Source organism: Heloderma suspectum, chromosome 7 (genome assembly GCF_057233095.1).
Source record: "Heloderma suspectum isolate Gila_16-S chromosome 7, 16-S_ref, whole genome shotgun sequence".
Taxonomy (NCBI): domain Eukaryota; kingdom Metazoa; phylum Chordata; class Lepidosauria; order Squamata; family Helodermatidae; genus Heloderma; species Heloderma suspectum.
The window spans coordinates 112,134,217-112,159,923 of NC_139464.1; the positions used below are offsets into that span (position 1 = coordinate 112,134,217).

General features: G+C 44.7%; 1 protein-coding gene across 1 annotated transcript in view; it reads left to right on the top strand.

The window, feature by feature from the left end:
• Positions 1 to 25,707, top strand: part of LMNTD1 (lamin tail domain containing 1) — a 236,183-nt gene that overhangs the window by 130,092 nt on the left and 80,384 nt on the right. The window contains exon 5 of the mRNA XM_084811911.1: positions 19,448 to 19,563. Within this exon, the coding sequence (XP_084668037.1) occupies positions 19,448 to 19,563 (116 nt within the window). The remainder of the gene's footprint in view (positions 1 to 19,447; positions 19,564 to 25,707) is intronic.

Here is a 25,707-nt window from a genome sequence, read left to right on the forward strand (position 1 = left end):
AAGATTCAAATTATTTATTTGTTTGTTTGTTACATTTATATCCCGCCATCTTTCCTCTTTTAAGAAACCCAAGGCGGCATACATAATCCTTCTCCTCTCCATGTTATCCTCACAACAACAACCCTGTGAGGTAGGTTGGGCTGAGAGTCTGTGACTGGCTAAAAGTCACCCAGTGAGCTTCCATGGCTGAGTGGGGACTAGAACCTGGATCTCCTGGCTCCCAGTCCAACACTCTAGCCACTACACCACGCTGGCTCTCTTAGGGGGAGGGGGGGAATGAGAAGGGGGAAAGGAAGCATGTGTAAAGAGAGTCCGTTGTGATCCTGCATTTAAAATGGAAGCAGAGAGCCCCCTTTGAAATGCAGGATTTTAGGCTGGTGTAGAGATGCCCAAAGGGAAGATGAAGGGAAAGCAGGGTGAAAGGGCTCGCGGTTTGGCCAGTTATTCCCTGTGGGAGAAGACTCGTAAGAAAATAAGGCTGCACTTGTTCCATGAAGGCCAGTTCTTCCATTACAGGTGCTGTGCAGTTGCCTCTCCCCTGCGGTCGCCACTCCCCACAGTTCCCTGTTACAGCAAGGTCATGCGGATCAGGCTGATGACGCGGTCATTTCCCATGCCATCATCACCCCTCTGAAGGGTGGGAGACATTTGCACAGGAAGCAGTCGTGCTGTGTCCGCACCATGACATCTCATTGTTCTAGCCCTGCCTGAGTTGCATGGGATGAAGCCAAGGGAGAGTGGCAGCCAGGCTATGGCCATAATGCAAGAAATGGCCCTTGGTCTATATGCATAGTTCCAAGGCTGGTGCCAGGCTTGAGTGCCCATTGGCATAGTGTTGCTGATGGGCTCCCTTATACCTCCACCACCTCTGGAATTGCAAAGGCTTCCTGCCTAGGCTAGACACTCATTGCCCATTCCCCTGGCATTGCTGCAGCTGCCACTCCCCTCCCCCCAGGTGGGCTTACCTGCCGGAAATAGCTCCCTTTCGTTCAGAGCGGAGTCTGATTGTTGCTAGGCAACCACCATGTTATGTTTCCTGCAGTACAATACCTGGCTACCAATGAACCCATGTTCAGCACCAGGCATTGCATTATGGGAAACATAACATGGTGCCTGTTGGAGGGACAAGGGCCATGAGTCACTTAACCCGAGATTGAAGGGTTAACATGTACCTGAGTGAGGTGGGAGGGGATCTCTGCCTTTTCCTTGTCTCCTCTCTCTATTTTCTTATCTTCTTCCTTCTTCCTCCTGCAAGGGATGTGGACCATGGGGCTGACCTCAGCCAACTGTAAAATTTAAAAGCAGCTTGGAACCCGCCCTGAAAGGGCTTATCTGGCAGCACTACACTCTCTGGATCGGATCTAAGCAGCACTGGGTGGCACTGAAGTCCGAATCAGCCCTTCCCCCCCCCCGGCCCCCGTCAGTAGCCATGGATGTAGGCAAAACACAGACTTTTACTGGACAGATAACAAACTTACATCTCAGGGTATGTAAGTTTGTTATCTGTCCAGTAAAAGTCTGTGTTTTACTGGAATTACTGTGATGTTGAATGGTTTGCCTTGGATTCGTACTGACATCATTCTATCGTTTTTGAGATTGTACCCCAGTACTGCTTTTCCCACCCTTTTGTTGACTATGAGCGCTACTCCATTTCTTCTAAGAGATTCTTTCCCACAGTAGTAGATATAATGGTCACCTGAATTAAATTCTCCTATGCCTGTCCATTTTAGTTCGCTGATTCCCAAGATGTCGATGTTCAATCTTGCCATCTCATGACTGACCACCTCCAGCTTACCTTGATTCATTGATCTTACATTCCAGGTTCCGAAACAATATTGTTCTTTACAGCATCGGACTTTCTTTTCACCACCAGACACATCCACAGCTGAGTGTCCTTTCGGCTTTGGCCCAGCCGCTTCACTCTTTCTGGCACTACTTGGAAATTCCCTCTGCTCTTCCCCAGTAGTATATTGGACACCTTCCGACCTGAGGGGCTCATCTTCCGGCGTCATCTCTTTTAGCCTTGTGATACGTTCCATGGGATTTTCTTGGCAAGAATACTAGAGTGGGTTGCCATTTCCTTCTCCAGTGGACCACATTTTGTCAGAACTCTCCGCCATGACCTGTCCATCTTGGGTGGCCCTGCACGGCATAGCTTATGGCTTCACTGAGTTACGCAAGCCCCTTCGCCACAACAAGGCAGTGATCCATGAAGGGATGTATATGTACATGTAATATTACCGTCTGCTGAAAGGCTCTCTGTATATCGGTTCAGCAGTTTACAGCATGCATTTCGCTACACAGTCATTGGCATTAGCTCATGACAGCTCATTGTACCAAATTACTTGCCAAGAGAATACATCTGTACACACACGTACCAGATTTTGCTGGAAAACAGATATTCAAAGTATATTTTTTCCTCAGGTGAAATATCTGAGGACTTTTGATAGAAACCAAAAGGGGTTTTATAAGGCCACTGAAATGTCTTGGCAGGAGGGGCCAGGAGTGTGTGTCATACCTATATCAAGACTAAAATGTTCTGTGTTGACAATCTAGCAAGCTGTGAAGTGACATTCAATTTCTGCTGCAAGATCATTTGATCCTACCAGAACGTTTGCTGCTGTTGCTGTTTTTATTGTGGCTTTATCATTTTTAATACTGCATCGGTTTTTATTATGTGTTTTATTGCTGTACGCCGCCTTGGGGGGTTCTTGCCCTGAAAGACAGCCAAGAAATATTTGAAATAAATACGTACCAAACTTCATCCCTGTTCCAATGCAGCAAACCGCTGGCCTTCTGCCAGGCCCTCCCTTAGTACAGGTCCCTGGCTCAGCTAGCAGTAATTAGCCACTTCATTGCAACCCATTTTCTCCCCAGTTCAACAGCCATCTCCCCTTTCTGATCTCGGAGCCCAAGCCTTTTATTGGCCGCCTCCTGCCTTTGCTCTTTAGTGCTAGCAACTAGGGGGTAAACTAATTATACAGATTAATGAAAGGGGGGTGAGGCCCTTTAGCCAGTCAGCCTTTCCTGTAAGGAATGATACACACCAGACAGACTTCAGGAGCTATGGCACCTGCAACAGACAGCAGGGGCTGTTAAATGGAGGAATTGTTAAATCGGTTTAAGGGTGTATGCAGTCATACTTTTCCAAGCAGATAATACAGAACCTCCTGTATGTTACTACAGGACTTGCTGTGTTTACTAGAGCTGGGTGGATATTTGGGGGGGCTCAGCTCCTTTTGAGCTATCGTGGGAAGGGGCAAGAAAACACCCCCCAAAATGGGAGCGAGATGGGAAAGATTTCAGAGAACTGCTGGGGGTGGTTTAACATCGTTTTTTAGAGGAGGTGGTCTCACGGGTGTGTGTTCTTTGTTAAAAAAAAATATTTATTATAAAATGGTAGTGTCAAGCCATGATGATGCACATGGCCCCTCCAACCCTGCAGGGGCACATATGTGTTTGGCTGACCTAATTTTTTTGAGACAAGGTAGCTGAGAGGAGGGTCGCCCTTTTTTAGCTTTACCAAAGGTTCAAGGCTGCTCAGAACTACCACCACGCTTTGCGCTTCCTCCCTGCTACGTTTCCAGGTCAATCCGGTAGGCATCTGGGACTCAGAAACGCGGCAGAGAGGAAGCAAAGAGCATTGCAGCGGCTCTGAGCCACCATGGAGCTTTGTTTTTTATGTTTAAAAAAAGGATGACACTCCTCCCTGGCCACCTCATCTAAAGAAATTAACTAAGCCAGCTCCCCTGTTGTTACTGCACTTTCAGTCTAAAGAGAAAGCTAGCCGTGGCCACTCCCTGGTCAGGCACTCCATAGCTAGCACATCACTGGGCAGTGGACACAAGACTACGGCCAGGCTTTATGGGGATTGGCCTTATATGGACCTCCCCCTTGCCTGAAGTCCTGCAAGGTTGTGCCAGGTCTCACAAACTCTCGAAATTCCACCAAGTCTCATGTCCTGGGCCTTCCTCTCTGTTGCCTCTGCCCTCCTCCCATGGGCTAGGCCACCACAGACACTGTTTGAGCAATTGTCCAGGCAATGGGGTACACCCAACACAGAGTTTCACCAGCTGGTACCAGCCAAGATGTTCTCTCTCTCTCTCTCTCTCTCTCTCTCTCTCTCTCAGCAGCTGGAGACATGGAGCTACAGCATGCTCCACCCCCTCCCATGGGGTACTTCAGCTGCCACTGCTCTACCACCACCACCATCGCCACTACCACCACCTCCTCCTCTCATGGGGGTTGGACTCGATGGCCTTGTAGGCCCCTTCCAACCCTACTATTCTATGATTCTATGATTCATAGTGTAGCTCTGCAGGCTTTCTCTGCCTACTCCTCTCCCTCCCATGGTGCACAGGGAGCAGGGACAAATAGTAATTGATGTGGATGGTAACAATGGCCACAGCAGGGCCAGTAGAATCCGTCTGGGCCAGCGGTGGGCTTTGTCTTGAACTGAAGCACATCTATCCACCTCCAACCCCCACCCCAATCTCACAACATACATACAGGGACCCTTGTCAGGAAGCTACAGCTTCTTGCTAACTGTACAGTCAGTGGGAAGACCCAGACTTGCTTCTTGTGTAATGTATGGAATGGCCTTGAAGGTGGCCCATTTTCCCAGATGATGTCACCTTCTTGATCTTGAGGATATTGTAGGATGAGTGACACCATCTCTTTCTCTTCGCAGGGAAGGGTGAAGATTGGTAAATGCAATCTGCTGTGTGGGCAAAAATGCGATATGGGTTATGTGATGTGTTGTTATAATCCTATACGAATGGAAACGTTCTTACTAAGCATGGGGGGTGAGGGCGGAGAGGAGATGGAGAATGACATGGTTTATGTCTGTTCCCCCAAAGGCATGTCTAAATGCACAAGTTCATCTTAGTGGGAAATAAAAAAAATCAAACTAAGAAGTAGGTGGAAACACCCCTTTGGCAGATATTAAAAAGGAGAGAGATACCTTGAAGCATATTTATGTATTCAGGTCTAGGATGAACAATGGAACAGAATAAAAACAGCTGCGTACTGTAAAGAACTGTGTCTACTTTAAATTACTGGCAGGGTATGTTGTGGCATTTATTCTATAATGAACTGTCTTCTATGTCATTTTGCCAATGCAGGCAAACGCACGCTACGTTCTGGTGTAGCTTTGGTATTTTCATGTAAAATAGTACGCAGTATTTGCACATAAAATGTGACATGACATGCATATCATAGCCAGAAATCCTGCTTTTTACTTCCTAATGACCTCGCTAAAATGTAATTCTCTGAGAATTAAGCCACAGCTGGACCTAACAGGCCTAGTTAGCATTGCTTGCAACTTGGCATGATTTATTTATTATTCGGACTTCTATCCCATCTCTGAGGCTTATTACAGTCTACAACGATTGTATAGAAAATGAAGCATGAAAATAACTCTCTCTCCTCTCTCTCTCTCTCTCTCTCTCTCTCTCTCTGCGTATCTATCTATCTATCTATCTATCTATCTATCTATCTCCATCCATCCATCCATCCATCCATATATGCATGCTGCCATCCCTTGTATCTCGTGTTGTTAAATAAGATTAAAATAGATATAGATGGATGGAAAATTTCATGGTTGGAATGAGTCTCCACTATCAAAATAAAAGAACTCCCAAGATTTATTTTTTTAATTTGAAAAAGTTCCAATTACAAAACCTTTCCAAATGTTAAAACTCTGGCAAAAACAAATTATATATGGGATGGAAAATGGCTTAGAGGAGACTTGCCTTCCCTGTCCTAGTATCCTCCAGATGTTTCAGACTGCAGCGTCCAGCATTCCTGACCAGTGGCCATGCTGGCTGGGGCTGATGGGAGTTGAAGTCCAAAACATCAGATTGGAGAAGGCTGGCTGCGAATTTCTTCAAGTACCTTACAGAAAACAAAGGAAAAAGGAGGGTTTGTGCATCCCAGTAAAGTCAGTGGCCACAATCCTGGTAAAATTCATGACTGCTAAATCTCTTTGAAAGGAATAGGTCTTAAATTAGTCATGGCTAATTTGTTCCATTAGTTTCAATGGGACTTAGTCACAACTGACTTTGGCTGGATTGCAGCCACGTAGTATTATACCTTGAGCTTTTAAAAGATACATTTATATATCAAATCCAAGGAAGAATAATTTACTGGCCATATACTGGAGTAGAAAACTCTTCAGTAATTAAAACATTTTCCGTTAATGCTGCAATCCTAAACTTACCCCATTGAACCTAGTGGGACTTACTTCTTATTAACACAAAGAAACCTAAAGGAACGTTACTGTGTATTCTCTGCAGATTTGCAGTCCGAAAATAATTTTAAATCTGGGTAGGAAAAGATAGTTGAGTACAAACAGCAGAATCTGACTGATTAAAAAGATTGACAAGACCATCAGCTACTTCTATTACTATTTAAAAGAATGAGAACCATTCTAAGGTATTGTACAGCTAGTACCTGATATTACACAAAATGAATCGAATTTACAAAGGTGGTAACTATAAAAGTTGGAGATATAACAACCCTTCCTTTCCAACCCCAAACTGATGTTGTTTTAATATGGCAATAATAAAAGAGTTGATTACCGGAGTCTGCCATGTTGCACAGATGTCAAAACTTGCTGAAACGGTAAGGCTCAGAGAAGAAAGACAGAGTGCAGAAAAGGTTGGAAATGCATGGCACTCATTTTTAGATTTTTGGATTTGTAAGCATAATATTAATGTTTATAACTGGTTTTTTCTTCTGTTTTATAAATTATATTTTAACTTTTCCCAATAAAACAGAAGTAATTAAATATAGATTGTTTGTGATAATAAAAATATAGAAACAAAAACCCAAAGTGAAGATAGGCAAATGAATGACTGGGTCTGCCCAGATAAGGCTGCTTCTGTTTTCAATTACTTCCATACAGTTGTCTGTGCTGAAAGCTGGGACATAGTCGAGAGGAGGCAAAACATAACCCTCACCCCAGAAAAGTGGAATCACCAGGGACAGCTGGGGTAGCCCTCGTTCTGGTGGTAAATGGCTATCATTTACTCTTAAGGGGGAAATAAAGCACTTGAAGGCAACTTATGTCAGGGCAAATCTGAATCACCACCACACTAATAGGGGACACCGGGTCTGGTGCACCCATTATGCTGGGGGACCTGCAATATGTAGGACCCAACCTGGTTGGGAAAGCCTGATGAAGGGCCTTCCTTCACCCATACTCTGACAACATAGTTATATCACATCACTTCATACACAGAAATGACTTCCATCTGGGAAATCAGTAATGTGCGAAGCTGCCCTGAACAAATTTAGCATTGCCTTTGGTTTTTGATAGTTTTTGCCTTGCATCTGTAATCTATATCATTCATATGCTGTGTTTGATTCCATATGTTCATTCCATTCTGCTCAGCCTCCAGACCTTTCCAACTATCTTTACTCTCGGTAGTTGGAAAGATCTGGAGGCTGAGCAGAATGGAATGAACATGGCCCTTACCTCTGTGACAGAAAGCAAGCTGCGTTTTCCAGACAATGAAAAGCATATGCAAATAGTTTTTCCAGTTTTCATTCATTTTTCTCTGCTTAATAGGCTAAAGGGCACACTCACTGACACACAACTTCCCTGACAGCTATTCAGACTCTAGTCCAAACAGGAATACCACCCACCAACATCATGGAGGAACAAAGTTGAAGCGACAAGCCAAGAAATGCAGCATAAGGCTCTCCCTCTAAAGAAACGATCGCACACAGCTGAATCTTACTTTTGACAATTGCTAGGCAAAACACAACTTAGTTTTCAAATTCTTACTTCAGCATCTTGAGCCCTGCCTAACTAAGAGATAACATTCTCTCCCATGAACAATTTCTAATATGAAGAGAGCCCTTTTTATTGTGTTTGTACCCCAACTCCTCAAACTGAGGGTACCTAAGAGGCACTCTTGGTGGCTATCCCACAATGATGAATTCCTTATGAATTCCTTCCTGTTGAAGATGTCCTGTTTGAGGTGACTTTTAAACTGGTGTGTAGGACATTACCTGGCAACTTGATTTTGTTAGGATTTAGTGGGAATTTTACATGAATAGTTGATAGACGGACAGCGCAATCTTATGCCCCCTGGACAGCGTCTGGGGGGGACATAGGATTGTTCAGTTTTTGGGATCCGAGGCTGGAAACAGGGGCTCTGATCTTGGAGCCCAGAAACTGTGCTCGCCGCCCGTGCCCCTTCCCTCTTGTAGCCGGCGAAGTTCTGGCTGTGTCTCCGCACTCAGAAATGGAGCACAGAGACATGAAAAGGGTGCAGTCCTGGCAGGGGGAGGAGACGAGACCAAGGAAGCTGCTTTACACAGCTTCCTGTGCTCACCACATCTTCCTTCCCTCCTGCTCTGAAGCGCCACGGCTAGGCGGGCAAAATTGCCTGCCTAGCAAAAATGCAGGGCGGCCAGAGCATGGAGGCAAGATTTCCTCCAAGCTCAAGCCATCCTGCATTGGATACTTGGCAGCCTCCAGCTTCAGAGGCTGCTGACTATCTCCATAGAATTGCACCCTAAGGGCACAATCCTATGCATGTTTAGACAGAGAAAAGGCCAGCATACCGGCTGAGGAATGCTGGGAGTTGTAGGCCTTTTCTCTGTCTAAACATGCATAGGATTGTGCCCTAAGGGAATTTTATTTTCTCAGGCTTTGTAGTCTTCCAGTTTTCTTTAATATGTGTTATTTCTGTTTTTAGATCTTTATACTGCTGCTGGGTTTTACTCTGATTTTTACAGTATTTTTTTTCTGTTTAAAACTGAATATATATTAAGTCCATGGGGTCACGAAGAGTCGGACACGACTGAACGACTGAACAACAACAACAACAATTTTAGGGTTTTAATTTTTGTGAACTGCCTGGAGAGCTTTGGTGACTGGCCGATGTAGAAATGTAATAAATGAATAATATCCATTTCCTCCACCCCTTACACAAAGCAAGTGTCAGGAGCTAGTATGGTATAATAGCTAAGCATGTTAACTGGGAAGTCTCCAGTTCACTTGTGTGCTCAACCACAAACTCCTTAGGTAATCTCAAGCACAGCATTGGATTGCTCAGCACAGTGTCACTCGACACACCCCTGACACACACACACACACACACACACTTTGCAGCATATAGTCAATACTACCAGGGATCTTCCAGACGAGGCTTTTCATGTGCAATCGTGCTGCCACATTCACGAATGTTACCAGGGGGGTGTGTGTTCCAGAGGATGTTGCCTTTAATTTATAGCCCTCCCGTGTTTTCCCACTGCTTCTTCCTGTTTTTTTCTTACTGGAAAAGAACCCTGTTATGGAAGAAGATGGGATAGCTGCACAATGTTTTTTGATTGTTAGCGATAGGAGCCCTGCAGCTTTAAGCACCCCTATTCCTAAAGGCACAGAGACTTGGCTTAAGTGTACATTTTCTCATTTTGACGGTGGGAAGGTAGCCTTGTACTGTTTATTATATTTTCCTTTTTAAAGAAACAAAACAGAGGTGCATATGTGCACATCTTTCCTCTTGTAATTAAAAACAAATAAACGATGTCCAGGGGATGGGAAGAGAATTGGCGTAAACCGATTAAGGGTGCAATGCTTTGCTGGCTGGGGAGTGCTGGGAGTTGTAGGCCTTTTCTCTGTCTAAACATGCATAGGATTGTGCCCTAAATTGGTTAATAATTTATTAAATAATTATAATGACACCTATTTCTTCACTCAAAGCCATGACTATCGCCTATTCAAAGTGCTTAACAGGTTGCTGCTGCTCATCACAGTTCGCCATTCAAAGTGTCAATGGGTTTGCTAGTCACATGGCTCCCGGATATTGTGCAACAAACCAGGGCTACTATACTCTCTTCTGCATTCTGTGCAATAGTAACTATGCAATAGCTTAATTAGAGAGCACCTTACACAATATGCCATTGCAATGGTCTTCTTTCGCTGATCTGAAATTATTGTTCAGAAAATCTGTCATTTATTTGGGACACGACTGAGAATATGGAGTTTTCATTTTCAGAAGCAGAAATCACGGCTATTTGTGGCATCCTTAGTTTCACTCTTGTAAAGTGAAACTCTCCGTGAAAAAGCGGCTCTGCTGATTTGCTTAGTGCTATCATAAGAATCTTATCCTGATTTGAGATTCTTTGAGCGGAAAAATCCTGTTGTGTTCATTTAAGCAGAAGACTGATTGTAGCCAAGGGTTCAGTAAGAAAAGAAAAGAAGACAGTACAACTAGCATGTCTGGAAAATATCAGCATACGTAATCACATCAGACACAGTTTAGCCGAGCTGAGTAAAGGCAGATGATGAGTTGTTCCAATAGCAGTGATCTCATTTCAAACAGCTGGCTCAGCAAGCCCTTATAAAAGAGAGAGAGAAAAGTGTTGGAAAGAATTTTGAAAAAGCTACACTGGGAAAGGCTTCAGTCCCTTGTGCTTCCCGTTCCACTAGATCTCTGTCTCATCCAAACTATAATTTATTTATTATTTTGTTTGTTTGTTTGTTTCTATACTGCCCAACAGCTGAAGCTCTCTGGGTGGTTCACAAAAATTAAAACCAAAAAGCGCAGGATAAAACAATATAAAATACAAAAGCATTAAAACCACAATATAACAACACAACCAGAATAAAACGTAGCAGCAATGCAGAGATTTAAAATACAGATTTGTACAATACTACCACCGCTACCAATGCTGTCACAGGAAATATGCAAGATGCCCCCACTTGAAAGCTATCACTTCACTACAGAAAGAAATAAGTTTTGTTTTTAGATGGAAAAGTAGGGGGATGGTGTTAGAAAGACTGATGTGACTTAGAACAGAGTTACTTTAAACAGAGAAAGCGTGGCAACACAGCATTTAGTATTGGAGGCAATAAACGCAGGCTACAGCTGGTTTAGAAAGAAGTTCAAAACAACTTATTAGTGCTTTTATGCACACCATCAGAGAAGGCTATCTAACACTGTTTAACTACAAGCAGCCCTTAAAGCTGGGTGTGTGAGGGTAAGTGAGTGAAGGCATGAGATGTGGTTACTCGCTTCCTTCAGGGAGAGAGCCACATGGCTGTTGTTGCAGAGGCAGAGAAAGAAGGAAGAGGAAGGGGAGGGAGAAGGAAATAGGAACTGATCAAGCTGCAGGACATTCTCTATCAACCCCTAATGTCTGAAAGCTTGCGGAGTTGTTCCTATTTTCAAACAGATGGGAGATGCATGTCTGAACCAAGATGGCTTAGAATTGTTGGGAAGCAACAGTTCTACTTCCAGCAGCCTAAAGGACAATTCTGCCACACTGCTTGGGACTCATGCTTTCCTAATGACGCATCAACTCTCCCTTCTGCAGCTGAGGATAAAAAACCAATATATATATTAAAAGGTTTGGTGGCTTCCCAGCTTTTGTGCCGTTCCATCACCGCTCCCTTCTAAAAGGCTGAAATGCTCTCATAAGGCTTAGTTACTGGCCGTAAGAACTTCAAGTTAGAAGATGCTGATCTCTCTTGTATTTGGGGGGCCCACCTCTTTTGCCTTTGGTCCGCTCACCACTAGAATGCAGCCCCCGAGAGCTTCTTTGACATTTAATTCAGCCCTTGTGCTGAAAAAGCTTCCCCACCCCCGGTATTGAACATGTGCAGATTGGTGTGCAAGACCGGCAGGTTCCAGAGAAACTGATTCACAAAGTGCTTCCGTTTACTCACATCAGTAGAAGAAGCAACATACTCAGTTAAATGAAGAAATCCTATTGATTACTCAGATCAAACTTCCTCTGGACTGTGCCCATTGTATGAATGCTAATTGCAATTTGCCTTTTGGCATTATCTGAGTGTGTGGTGGCTCCGTGTATATTCTGAAAGCTGAATTTTATGGATAATGGCAGGTGCATATTACCAACTTTCCATATTTAGTGGGGGTGGGCACCATGGGCATGATTTCCAGGCACTATTTCTCATGGCAACCATAAATCAATGATGAGCAGAATGGGCTTTTCAGTGCTAAAGTGGTCAGGTGACATCTTTATCTGTGATGCCAGTCTTATTTCATGCGAAAGCAACAACAACAACATTGCCCCATTTCTGTATAGTGAGTAGATTTTATTATCTGAAAGCAGGCATTCCTAAAAGGCTAACTAATCTCTCAAAAGCAATTAACCTTTAAAAATCTGTTAAAGTTCATGTAGCATTTAATTTGCACTCACAAGAAATAATGAAATAAAAATGTTTATAATAATGCATCCCCCCCCCCCAGTTGATCTGGGTAAACTATTGACAGAAGCTGTTTGCAAGTATAGCATTAGTGCTTTTTTTATAAAAAGGATTATTTAGTGCATGCCTGTTATTAAAAGGGTATCACCAGGGAGAGAAAGCAAAGGAAAGCAAAGGAAAAAAGCAGAGCTGGACAACTTTGTTGGAAAATGGACGCAATGTCCTGGAATAACAAATTTCATGATAATATTATACCATATACTTTATTTTCCTCTTCTGTAAGGGTTATACAACTGGAATTCTTTTTAAGTTTCATAAGAAAAATAAACAACTCTTAATTCCCTCAAAATCTGTGAACAGCGCTAATTTCTGTTATTGTAATACCACCTCAATGGGTTGGGATTTTATACCAAAATCACAAATTATCTAAAAGAGAATTTGTTTTTTCAATAAATTATGCATGCTTACCAGGATTTGCAACATACACATGGTTTTATCATTTTTACTAGAAGCATTAAAGAATTTGGAGTCTTTTTCTGGTTTGTGTGTTAATTGGAGGCTAGTAAAATGTTAAGCATTTTAGGGCACAATCCTAACTAGATAGGTGGCCACCTCCGAACTCGGAGGCAGCCACCTATCCAAAGCAAGGCAGGAGAGGCACGGGGGGATCGTTCCCTCCGCACCTCTCCTGCCTTGCTATTTTTCGCTAGACAGCCATTTTCGGCTGTCTAGCGGTGGGGGGGCCGACCAGGAGAGGAAGCTGCCATACGACACATAGGATGTGTTGTACGTGCAGCTCCGCTCTCCCTGCCCCAGAACACCCCCAGCCCCACCCCTTTTCAGTTGCTTTGCACTCCTCCTCCAAGCACGGAGGATGGGGCTTCTTTGCGCTGCCTCGGAGGCAGCGCAGTGGAGGGGGCAGTCAGTTTTCCGGGAACCGACCTCAGAGCACAGGCTCCAAGGTCAGTTCGCAGAAATGAGCATATCCTATGGCCCTCTAGACAGTCTCTAGCGGCAATAGGATTGCTCCCTCTGAGCCTTTCTACACAAGGCTTTTATTGTTCACTTGTGATTCCTCACTCAGGGTAGTTTGTGGGTCCTTTACACGATGGCTGAATCTACACATAGCCGTTATACCGTTATCATCCCGTTATCATAACTATTGGTGCCCATTGGTGTCATGTGCTCCAACAGTTATGATAACAGTGTGATAACGGTATAACGGCTATGTGTAGATTCAGCCATCTTATCAGCAGCTCTCCAAGGTTTCCGGCAGAAATTTTTCAGGCCCTACCTGGAGATGCTGGGGATTGAACTTGGGACTTTCTGCATGCAAAGCAGGCGCTCTGCCACTGAGCTACAGCTCACACACGCATTGATTATACCCAGTTTGAACTACTGCAAGAGGCTTTGATTTTCAAGGGGTGGCCGAAGGAAAAGGCAAGTGGAAAGCCGGTTCTTAACCAGCAGAACTGCCTGTTAAATACTGGCCTGGTTTGCACATAATGCGAACAGCATTACTCCTGTTTTCTCTTCTGTACAATGACTCTCACTTTTATTCTTGTCTTCTGTTTATGCTTCTGCTGACTTTCAAATGGCTTCCTTAACTTGCCCCCACTTATTTAAGTACACATATTCTTTCTCCTCATGCCCTGCCTTGCTGTCTTTGCTCCTCTGGTGCTGCTGTTCTCTGTAAACCCCACATACATCATTCCCCAACGGTGCTGTTTCTCCCTTGTTGGAACTCTGTACTTCCTGGCTCCTTCACACGGGTGATTTAAATGCCTAGTAAAAGCTCACCTCTTAATTTTGGAATTCTCGAACTGATCTCCCTCCTCCACTTTCCCCATCTTCCCTTCCCTTGTGTGTTTAGATCAGAGGAGGGAGAAGAAGATTTCAGGCTTGTGGGATGTATTTTGTTTTTGGCTAGAACCCAAGGACCACCGACTGGAGTCAGATGCAAAATGGTGGCTTGGAGCAGTGGAGCCAGCTACTTACTGTGCCCTGTGGGCCACACATCTGGGAGAATTTGCACATACAAGTAGTGATCTACAACCAAGTTACTTCATATGAAGAATTCTAACACAAGACTCTAAAATTTGACAGCACAAAGACATCTAATCAATACTAATATTTTATAGGTGAGGAACACTGAACCTGAGAGGGTAGCACAAGATCAGCCATTTTGTTGCTCAGTGTCACTTGCTATTGTTAAACTACGGGGAGTCAGAAACATTTGTGAATTAGTACAAGTCACCCAGAAATCTACCAGCCTGTGCCTCTCTCCACTGCCCATATACTGGACCTGGTTTCTGTAGTCACACCTGAAATAAACAATGATAGTTGTGTGAAAAATATTGTCACCTGAATCATAGAATCATAGAATAGTAGGGTTGGAAGGGGCCTATAAGACTATCAAGGCCAACCCCCTGCTCAGTGCAGGAATCCAAGTCAAAGCATCCCTGACAGATGGCTGTCCAGCTTTATCTTGAATGCCTCCAGAGTAGGAGAGCCCATCGCCTCCCCAGGTAATTGGTTCCATTGTCGTATTGCTCTAACAGTCAGGAGGTTTTTCCTGATGTTCAGTCGGAATCTGGCTTCCTGCCACTTGAGCCCATTATTCCGTGTCCTGCACTCTGGGATGATTGAAAAGAGATCCTGGCCTTCCTCCCTGTGACAACCTTTCAAGTACTTGAAGAGCGCTATCTCTCCCCAGTCTTCTATTCTCCAGGCTAAACATGCCTAGTTCTTTCAGTCTCCATTCATAGGGCTTTGTTTCCAGTCCTCTGATCATCTTTGTTGCCCTCCTCTGAACCCTCTCCAGTTTGTCTGAATCGTTCTTAAAGTGTGGTGCCCAGAACTGGACTAAGGCCTAACCAGTGCTGAGTAGAGGGGAACTAGTACTTCCCAGGATTTGGAAGCTATGCTTCTATTCATGCAGCCCAAAAGAGCATTTGCCTTTTTTGCAGCCACATCACATTGTTGGCTCATATTCAGCTTGTGATCTACTACAATTCCAAGATCCTTCTCGCTTGTAGTATTGTTGAGCCAAGTATCCCCCATCTTGTAACTGTTCACTTAGTTTCTTTTTCCTAGGTGCAGAACTTGGCATTTATCCCTATTAAATGTCATTCTGTTGTTTTCTGCCCAGCACTCCAGCCTATCAAGATCACTTTGAATTCTCTTTCTGTCTTCCAGGGTATTAGCTATCCTGCCCAATTTTGTGTCATCTGCAGCATTCCCTGCACCTCCTCCTCCAAGTCATTAATAAAAATGTTGAAGAGCACTGGGCCCAGGACTGAGCCCTGCGGTACCCCGCTCCTTACCTCTCCCCAGTTTGAGAAGTTCCCACTGATAAGCACTCTTTGAGTCCGATTCTGTAGCCAACTGTGGATCCACCTGATAGTTGTTTGATCTAGCCCACTTTTAGCTAGTTTGCTAATCAGGATATCATTTGTCGAAAGCTTTGCTGAAGTTGAAGTATATGATGTCCACAGCATTCCCACGGTCCACAAGGGAGGTTACCTGATCAAAAAATGAGATCAGAAATCTCCCCTTAGTGTATGTGTGTGTGTGTGTGTGTGTGTGTGGGAGGGTGGGTGGGTGAGTGGTTCCCAGGTCCAGGAGATAGGCTCATTGCCTGTACCGGATGGGGTTGCACTCCCTCTGAAAGATCAGGTTCATAACCTGGGGGTATTCCTAGATCCATCACTGTCTCTGGAGGCCCAAGTGGCCATGGTGACTTGGAGTGTCTTTTACCAGCTTTGGTTGGTTCGCCAGCTACAGCCTTTCCTGGGGGGTGTCTCCACGACAATGGAAGGAAAAGTCAATGGTGGCTTACCTGAATTTTTTAAGGCTCCAGCTTTGGTCTATGCAGGGCTCCATGAATGAGTTCACCGCACCATTCTAAGTCCCTTCGCGGGAACATACTTCTGGATGGGGTGGGGGGATTGGGGTGGACGTCATCAGACTGGCAGGGGCTGATCAACCAATGTGAGAGGCTTCCCCCCTGCTCCAATGCGAGTGGCTTCACCCATCCTTCCTTACAGCTGACAAAGCTGCGAACGATCAAAGCTTCGGCGCTTCGCATTAATTACTCCAAAGCAAACTTTAAAGAAACACAGGTGCAGCCTTCTTTCTCCCCTGAAGCTCCTGATGCTGCCGAAGCTTCACATTAATTACTCCCTTACAGCTGAGAAAGCAGCTTCAACATACCACTTCGCAGCCTTTAGGAGAGTTAACCCTCTGAATACTTGAAGCACTATGGCTCCAACCAGCCCCCTTTCTAATTCCGTGTCTCCTTTCTGCTGAAGCTCCCAATGTTGCAAAGGATCGAAGCTGTGAATTAATTACTTCTGAAAAGCAAGGAAGCAAACATCAAAGACACGCAGCTTCAGCATTAAGTCTCCTAAATGCATTATTTCGATGCATGGGAATCTCGGTAACTTCTGGAGTGCGCATTTCGGGAACAAGCCTCATTGACCACAATGGGAGTTACTTCTGAGTAGACACACATATGTTTGTGCTGGGAAAGACAGGGTTGGGAAACACAGGGATGGGAAACCAGCCCCCTTTCTAACCTGATGCAATGCAGGGTCAAAGGTGAGAATTAGTTACTTCTGAATGGCAATACACCAAACCATGGAGAATTACAGCTTCGAGTTAGTGCTTTACAACCTTTAGGGAATTAGTGCTTTAAAATGTGCTATTTCAGGGGGATCTCTGTAAAATCTGAAGTGCGCATTCAGGGGACAAGCCTCATTGATCACAATGGGAGTTACTTCTGAGCAGACATTAATTGGTTTGTGCTAGCAAACACAGGGATGGGAAACACAGGGACAGGAAACATCCCTTGACTGGGGTCATGGTGAAAGGCACACCCCTGGGCAGGCCTAGCATACCCAAGGGAAATGCGGGGGTTGGGGCACACAACAACTGTACCACAGAGAACCCAACTTAAAGAAAAGAATCAGACTTAAAGTAGTCTTAGGCAATCCGGTTTTTCTGTGAAAAACCCCAGGGTGGCTAAAGGATGGCCATGACGTCATGTGCCCTGAATGACCTTGAAACTGAGCCAGCTTGCAGTAAATTGACTGTGGAGACACCCCCCTGGACAGGGGTAACTTGTCCACAGTGGTACAGGCGCTAGTAACCTCAAGACTGGATTACTGCAATGCGCTCTATGTGGGGCTGCCCTTAAGGCTGGTCCGGAAGCTGGAGCTAGTACAGAACGCAGCAGCTCGGCTGTTGTCGGGAGCGGCCCCTTTCCAGCATGTAACTCCTTTGCGGAGGGAACTGCACTGGCTGCCTATTCGCTACCGGGCCAGGTTTAAGGTTTTAGCACTAGTGTACAAAGCCTAAACAACTTGGGACCAGGACACCTGAGAGAGCGCCTTCTCCCTTACCGACCTGCCCGGTCACTGAGGGCATTGGAGGGCATGCTCCTGGTGGTTCCACATGGACCCATGGCCCAGTTGGAGTCCACCCGGAAAAGAGCCTTCAGTGCGTGGTGGCTCCCTTCCTGTGGAACTCCCTGCCTCTACGGGTCAGGCAAGCGCCAACACTGCTTTGTTTGGGCACCTCCTGAAAACAGCTCTTTTCCAGGAAGCCTTCCTTGGTTGACCAGCCTCAGTTTTATTGGCACTCTTGTTTTTTTAAAGAATAACTTTAATATCATGTTTCATTCTTCTTTTTATGATCTGTTCATTTAATCTCTTGTTCACTACTCCAGAATCTGTTTAGATGTGGAGCGGTATACAAATGTTTGAAATAAATTCTTATATATATGAGAGAGAGAAAGAGAAAGAGAGAGAGAGAGAGAGAGAGAGAGAGAGAGAGTATTAATGATGATTAGCATACCCAAAGACTATCACCAGTGTCTAACCCTGTTTAAAATATTCCCAAGACCGTGGACTGGAAAATGTGGGGGGGAAATCAGCCACAGTGAGCCAAAACCTCTATGTGAAATGTAACGATGGTAGTCAACATTTTTCCCTGATATCATTTTGTCGATAATGATGGGAAGCTTAAAGAAGAAAACAGTTGATATGGGGGTGGGAGAGCTCACTGAATGCCACGTCTGCCTGCCGGTAATCTTAGGGCAACTATGTCTCCAGCTGATGTTCACTGATGGGAAAAAGGGGCTGCCCTGGCAAAAGCAGACACAGCTGGACTCTTTGCAGACATTCTGTCATCCTGCTGAGGAAAGACTGGCAGGCAAAACCTTTGGAGAAAGGTAAAAAGGAAACCATAGCTTGGGCTCTTCCTGAATCTCTCCAACTTGGCTTTCTTTTGTTTATCTGAATTACTCAGATATGTACAGGCTACAAATATTCACCATAAAATTACAAAAGACCCCCTTCCCATCCCATGACTAAAGAACTCAAACCCCTATGGCATGGATATGTTGAACTGAGGGCAAAAAATAAAAATCCAGTTGCAATCACTTGGTGATCGCTCATTTTCTCCAACCTCCCAATCACCCACTTACTTTTATTTGACACTTTTCAAGTATTTTTATGGCTGGAACAAGATAAGATGGAGAATTATCCCCCCGCCGCCGCCTGGTAATGTTTAGTAAAAACAATCCATGTGATATGTTGCTATCCCATTAAGAGTTTCCATATCACTGCAAGTGACAGCCTATCCATTAAAGAAGAAGATGATTGAGAGAGAGATGATAGATACGCGCACACAAGCACACACACACACATATATGGTCCCAAAATATATGGCCACCCAATTTTGCCTCAAGTGACGCTTTAAGAGTAATTTGGGGATTCCATCTCAGACAAAAGAGATGAGAAATTTCAAGAGAAGCAAAATGTTTTAATAAGACCAACAAAATTTCTCAAGGAAGTCTGCACATTCCTGAATTTCCTCTAAGGTGAAACATCAAGGCAAATTTGGAATATGAATCACCCAAGGGAATTTGAGAGGGTGGAGAGAGTTTAGCAAGAAAATTCTCAATGAAATTTCAATGCAAAAGTGAAGATTTCTTGATGAAAAACCCAAAGAATTTTGAGGGAAGCAAAAATAAGTCTAACCAAAAATGTTCAGTAACTCTAGAAAAATTTCTCAGTGGAGTGCTTTCCTTTAATCCAAGGGTCTTTGGAAAGGGCAGGATGTATCATGCATCAATTCATATCCACTGGATTAACATATATATATGAAACTTCCTATTTATGAAACTCTTACCACAGATGTTTTAACACCACAACCTTCTTCTTCCCTACTCCCTGCTTTTATTTTTGAAAGGAAATACAAGACCACCTTCTATCCAAGTTAAAAGCTTTAGATGCTATTCAGGAAAAAAATGCTTCCCTGCAACAAGAGATCACGTCACTGAAAAGCACGCTCGGACACGTTACAGGGTAGGCGCATCATATACCACTCCTTATGCAATATTTCTCTGCCTTCTTGTTTGTTTATGTGCCAATGCTGTGGCAACAGTGCCTGAAACAATTTGCATAAATAAGGTTCCAAATCCTGATTGGACTTCCTTTATTTTTTTTTTAAGGAAGGGGAGAGGGAGGCAGAACAGCAGTTTTTGGACGCTAGGCGCCGCCGGCGCACTCTCAAGCATGAGATGGCGGGTGCTGAGAGGAGGCGCTCAGCCTGCTTGGTGTGACGGCAACAGCGGCACCTCGATGCCCCACAGGAAAGGGATGGACTCTCTCCTCCTAGCTCATAAGTACAGAGGTTTCCAGCGTTCCCTGCCAAACGGAGATCAAACTGTCAAGGAGGTTGCCCCTGCTGCCTTCTGAAATCCTCAGGTAGCCAGAGTCAACACGCAGACAATAGGGCTCTTTTCCAAGGCTTTATTCCCATTCAATCTAATGACGCTTACAGATGCTAATTGCTTGCTCGTAGGAGTGAGACTTAAGAGAGCTGCCTACTCGGGGGTTCTAACCTTAGGAATCAGTTGATCTCCATTTGGAGGGGAAGGCGGGAAACCTCTGTACTTATGAGCTAGGAGGAGAGAGTCCACCCCTTTCCCATGGGGCATCAGGGCGCCGCTGTTGCCGTCGCGCCAAGCGGGCTCAGCACCTCCTCTCAGTGCCCGCCATCTTGCGCTTGAGGGTGCGCTGGCGCCTAGCGTCCAGAAACTGCTGTTGCGCCTCCTTCTCCCTGCCAGGGTCACTATCACTCTCAGGAATGTGTACCAAGAGGGGCTCTCCCCCCGGCTGCTCCTCTGAACAGCGCGCGGGTTCCTCTCCCGTGGTTTCTTTCTCTTCCTCAGAATCAGAACTGCTTTGGGGCTCTCTGGGCTCCAATCCAACCCTGACACTCTGTGCCCTTGGTGTGTTTCTTTGTGGCCTATCCCATGGTCATCTGGCAGTCTGCATAGCACTTGCACGTGCATATGCTCATGCATATGTATAGATGCAAATGTATGAAGAATTACTATAATTTAAATAGACATGCAATACATCTCGCCTTGGTAGGGAAGGGAGACTATGGCCAGGTGGCCCTGTTTGCCTGCTCCATCAGCTCTCCAGGTGCTATCTGCACGTAGGCCGCTTCGAGGCCCCTGATGGCTCGCTCCCCTTAGGGTTCTCTGTCTTTAAACCCGTCTTGGACTGGGCAGCCCTTCCAATAGAGGGCATCTTCTGACAGAGGACTGTCGCCTGACAGCTTTTCAAATAGAGGGTTTTCCTCTGTAACATCGGACATATGGCCGCCCTAAGCTGTACCACGGAACTCAGCCTCTCTTCTGAGCTCCTTATAGATGAGCGGTCACAGAGCGCATGCCGAGTCTGACGGTGCCGGCCCCCAGCAGCGCTGGCAGCATGCAGCAGTGCCAAGAAGGTGCAGAGGGGATCGGGCAGTGCTTTCAAGAACCCAGGAAAACGAGGCTTGCTGCATGCCTGACTCAGGGCCAAACCAGATGTCATCTTTAATGCGCCGTTAGCAATCACGCTTTGGTTTTAAAAAGGTTTTAGTACCAAGCGCAAGGGGTACACCGACGTTCATCGGGGACCACAGTGCACAGGGAGGGGAGTTTTAACCCTTCCCAGTCACAATCCCAACGAAAATCGCCCACACACACACGCCTGGCGTGGTAATTAGTCTTAAGAAAAAGATCCCATTGGTATCAACGGGAGCTTTCTTCCCAAGGCTGATTGATGCACGGGGTGTGTGTGGGGGGGGCTTTTTGTCATTGTCACCGCTAGGAAGGATTAAAGATCTGCTCCCTGCGTGCTGCAGTCCTGATGGCCCCCACCTTGCCCCAGGTTTGGGATTTATTTTTTATTTGTAAACTCAGACGTGGTTGCTAACCATGCATTAAAAGACAGAGGAGGACAGGAAGGCCTGGCGTGCTACGGTCCATGGGGTCACGAAGAGTCGGACACGACTTAACGACTAAACAACAACAATGATTTGGTCCTCAGACTCTGGCACCGGCCAATATGGCCTTATCTCTGAAAAACAAATTTGTGTATACCCTATATATAATCACATGCTGAGGGAGCTCAAATGGCTCTGTGGCCAGTTCTCACATCTTGACAATCCACCATTTAAAAAAAAATGTGGGTTGTCATGAACAATACCTGGTTGCTCCCACTGCAAGCAGGAGTGGATGAACAACCTAGAGACAGTCCATCCCTGACTTGTTTAATGCTGTGCCCAAACCAAGTCAGAGAAAGAACCTATGGCTTGTTCTAAGGTTGTTTCTCTGGTTTGTTGGGGTAAAGACAAGCCAGAGGTCCGGGTTCAGATATACTAAACAAGCCTGGGTTGTTTAGCCGCTCCCACTTAGCAAACTCTTATTTTGAAAACTCTAATTTTAGACACCTTATTTGCACCAGAAGAGTTTTTTTTAACAGCCTTTGTAGATGAGAGGGACTCACTTTCACTTAAACAAAACCAGATGCTTTTGTGGCGGAAGGAAAAAGTTTCCCAAAAATGTTGACCTGAAATAAGCGTTAACGTCACTCCAGCCTGGGTTGTGTTATAAATGAAACACATCATGCATGAACACGCATCCAAACAGATCTTCTCCCTGTGTAATTTTTGGCACTTTTCAATACCAAACAACTTTATGTACAAATGTTATAGACTGCTTTAGCTGATGTGTTTGCATGTACACTGGCCAATGGAATACAATAAAAGAGAGTATGTACAAATATGTATAAACAGCCCATTTTATCTTGTGTGTTGATGATAGCCTTAAGCAAGCCATGATAAAAATCCAAATTTTGCACCAAAGAAGCAAAACCATATTTTATTGGCAAGTTATGCACATTATTATTATTATTATTATTATTATTATTATTATTTTATATAGTGCCATCAATGCACATGGCACTGAACAGAATAAAAAAATAAAACAACAAATCCCTGCCCCAAAGGCTTACATTCTAATAAAATCACAAAAGAAAACCAAAAGAAAAAGAAGGGAATGTACCAAACGGGCACAGGAAGACACATCACAAAAATAAATAATTAACATTACCAGACAGCGAATAAAATCTAAACTACGGTTCCAGAAGCCTTGGAAAAGAGCAAAGTTTTTATTGTCTAAAAACAGTAATTGAAGCAACCATCCGCAAATCCTCTGGAAGAGAATTCCAGAAATAGGGAGCAGCTAGAGAGAAAGGATGGAGCTGAGCAAGGGAAGTAGAAACCCTTGGGCGAGTAAGAAACACAGCCTTTGAGGAGCGAAGAACGCAAGCGGGGCTATACATTAAGGAAGTTTACATGTATTTGTACATATTTGTTCAATTGACTCAACTTATTTTGTTTTAGAGACTTACCAGTTTCAAGTAGTTGGTCCCCACCCCACCCCTTTTTGCAAACTAGATGGGAAGCGGAGGATAGAAAGTCCAAAAGATATGGAGAGTAAAAGTATGATTAGAGAGGGCAGTGAAACATAGAGGCCATGTACTGTGCAGAGCACTGATGCTGTACCCACAGGCACGATGCCAGGAGGTAGCAAGGGGCAGCAGACGCCCTTCCAAAAATATTTCCCACTATCCCTTCTGCTACTCCTTATTTCTGTCCAGAAGAATAGCATTGCATCACGGATCACAGCAAATTAATAGCAAATAGATTAATGTCTCAGTTTGAATTAGAAATTGTAAACACCTTCCCTGGTAATGATCTTATCTTAGCCATCTCTTCTCCACTCTTCTCCCTTCACCAATGCATTATTCTACAGTCAGCCCTCTGTATCCTCCAACCACTGGAAACTACATACATTATCTCCGCCCCCCCCCATACACACACCTCTGCCAACTTCTGCAGCAGCTGCTTTTTCAGCTAATGTCCAGTCAGACACCTGTTTTCTAGTTTCATGAATAATGGTTCTCAGAATGGCTGAGTCATGTAGGGAAGGTGGATATCATTCCTGCTTTTCCAACCTGTGGTTGATGTACTAATCAAAATAGTATTGAATGTGCACTCCAGAAGTGGAGCTGCGCAGGAGAGCAAATAGCCCCTTAAGACATTTTTGTAACAAGAAGCGGGGGGGGGGGGGGAGAAAAAGGATTTTTAAAGGTTCACAGGATCTTGGAGGCTGTGGCTGTGGCTGTGGGCATAATATCATCACTGATGATTGCAAATCAGTAATCACGGTACTTGCACAATGGCATTTTGCCAGATAGCAGTGCATTAGCCATCTGGGTGAAGAGTCAAACGTTCCCAAATACAAAATGCAGAGTATACTGTGCTGGGAATTTCCAATAGCATCACAGCCTCAAGGGAAGATGCAATTAAGTGGTGACAACAAATGCACATTTATCACACTAAAATTGGACAGATGGTCCTCAGGATGCCAAGTTTCACAACAGTTCTCAGATTCCCCAGCACTGCATTGTGATATTTCTCGTATTTGTGACTGAAGACTGCCCAGTGGCAAATACAGGTGGTACAGGGCTGGCCTTAGGGGTGGTTGAGCTGGGCCCTTGCCCTGGGTACTTTGATGAAGGGGACGCTGAGCTAAACGTGGATGCTCAGTGTTTGTTGAGTGTACTGCCTGAGGGAAGGTGTGGAACATCTGGCAGTGGTGGACAGACTTCGCAGCTTGGCAGAGAAGCAGGCAGGTGCAGCGCTCTCCTTCAGAGTCACACACTTGGGTGCGACTAGTATGTCTCCTGCTGTCTCCTGGAGCAGTGTGGTGGTAAAGACTGGATGCCTGAGCTGAGAGGGTTTTCCAAGGGTGAGTCACAGTATCTGAGGATGTTAGCAAGGAACCATTCTTGGGAGTAGGGGGGGAGAGAGGAAACATGGTCACTTAGGTTTCTTCCTCCTCCTCCTCATCGCAAGTCTGCTGAGCCTCAGTGGCCTGCTTCCTGATATGGTCCAAGGAGAGGGTCTCCTATTACAAGGAGCCCCATTACTCCTTTGTTGAGGCAGAAGTGTCCAAGTCTGAGTCCTGGGCCATTACAGAATCACACAGTCTTTGTCCTTATTCCCAAACTCTGGATAGAGACAGTTGTTTTTAAGAAAGTTGAAGGTGGTGTGATGGAACCATCATTGCCCAAGGTGTGTACACTCGTTGTTTTGAGCCCACACCATCATCTCTGGTCAAAGAGGTTTTGCAGGTTTCTGAAGCACCTCAAAACCCTGCAGCACCTGTTGAAACAAAATGGGATAGAAAAGATGAGCCTGTATGTTACAGTGAATATTCACAAATTGGTGAACATTGGCATTCACGTGTGAATGCCAACGCCATCCAACAAACATTGTAGATATCCAAACCCCCAGAAATACGCTGGTGGGTGTTGACACAGTTATCTAAATATCGTTGTCAGAATTCACATGCGAATGTCTGAAAAGTGTGGAAATGTGTATCTATTTGGGGGCAGTTGCAAAATTTATCTGGATTGTCAGGATTGACATTTGACACTTTATTTAATTTATTTGAATGCTGTCCTTCAGTATATATATATATTTTCTCATGAACGTTCACTCCAATAACAATAAAGTAAGCAACAATAAAACAAAGCAAGAATTAAAATATTGGAAAAATCCATTGGTAGTAAAATGTTTTTTTGTATTTTCTTCTCGGTAAGGAGGATCCAGAAACAAGGCTTGGATGTAAGCACAACGTCACTTTGTTTCAAACCATAAATTTCTATCTCTCCTTGTTCCCTCACATCCTCCTTTCTCCCCTTCCTCTCTCTTCCCTCCTCCTGGGACCCTCTAGGGACAAACTTCTTAATAACTCAAAACAAGGAAGTGCATACAGTACGACAAATGTCCTTAGAAATTAAAAATGGAACACCTAGGGAAATTAGGAAGTTTTTGCCTGGTGAAGAAAAGAAAACAAAGCTGGCACTAGGGCAGCCTCCCTTGGGATGAGGGCTCCATAACTGGAACAACTAAGACGGTCTTGTCCTCAGTTGCCACCCACCTTACCTCTGATGGCAGCGGGTCTCCTGTGATGATAGCAGTCCAAAAGCAGGCTGATATGGAGGCAGGCGTTTCCTCACGTTCTCTGTCCCAAGCCATAGAAAGATGAGCAGCAGCACACTGGCCTTTCATAGAATCATAGAATAGTAGGGTTGGAA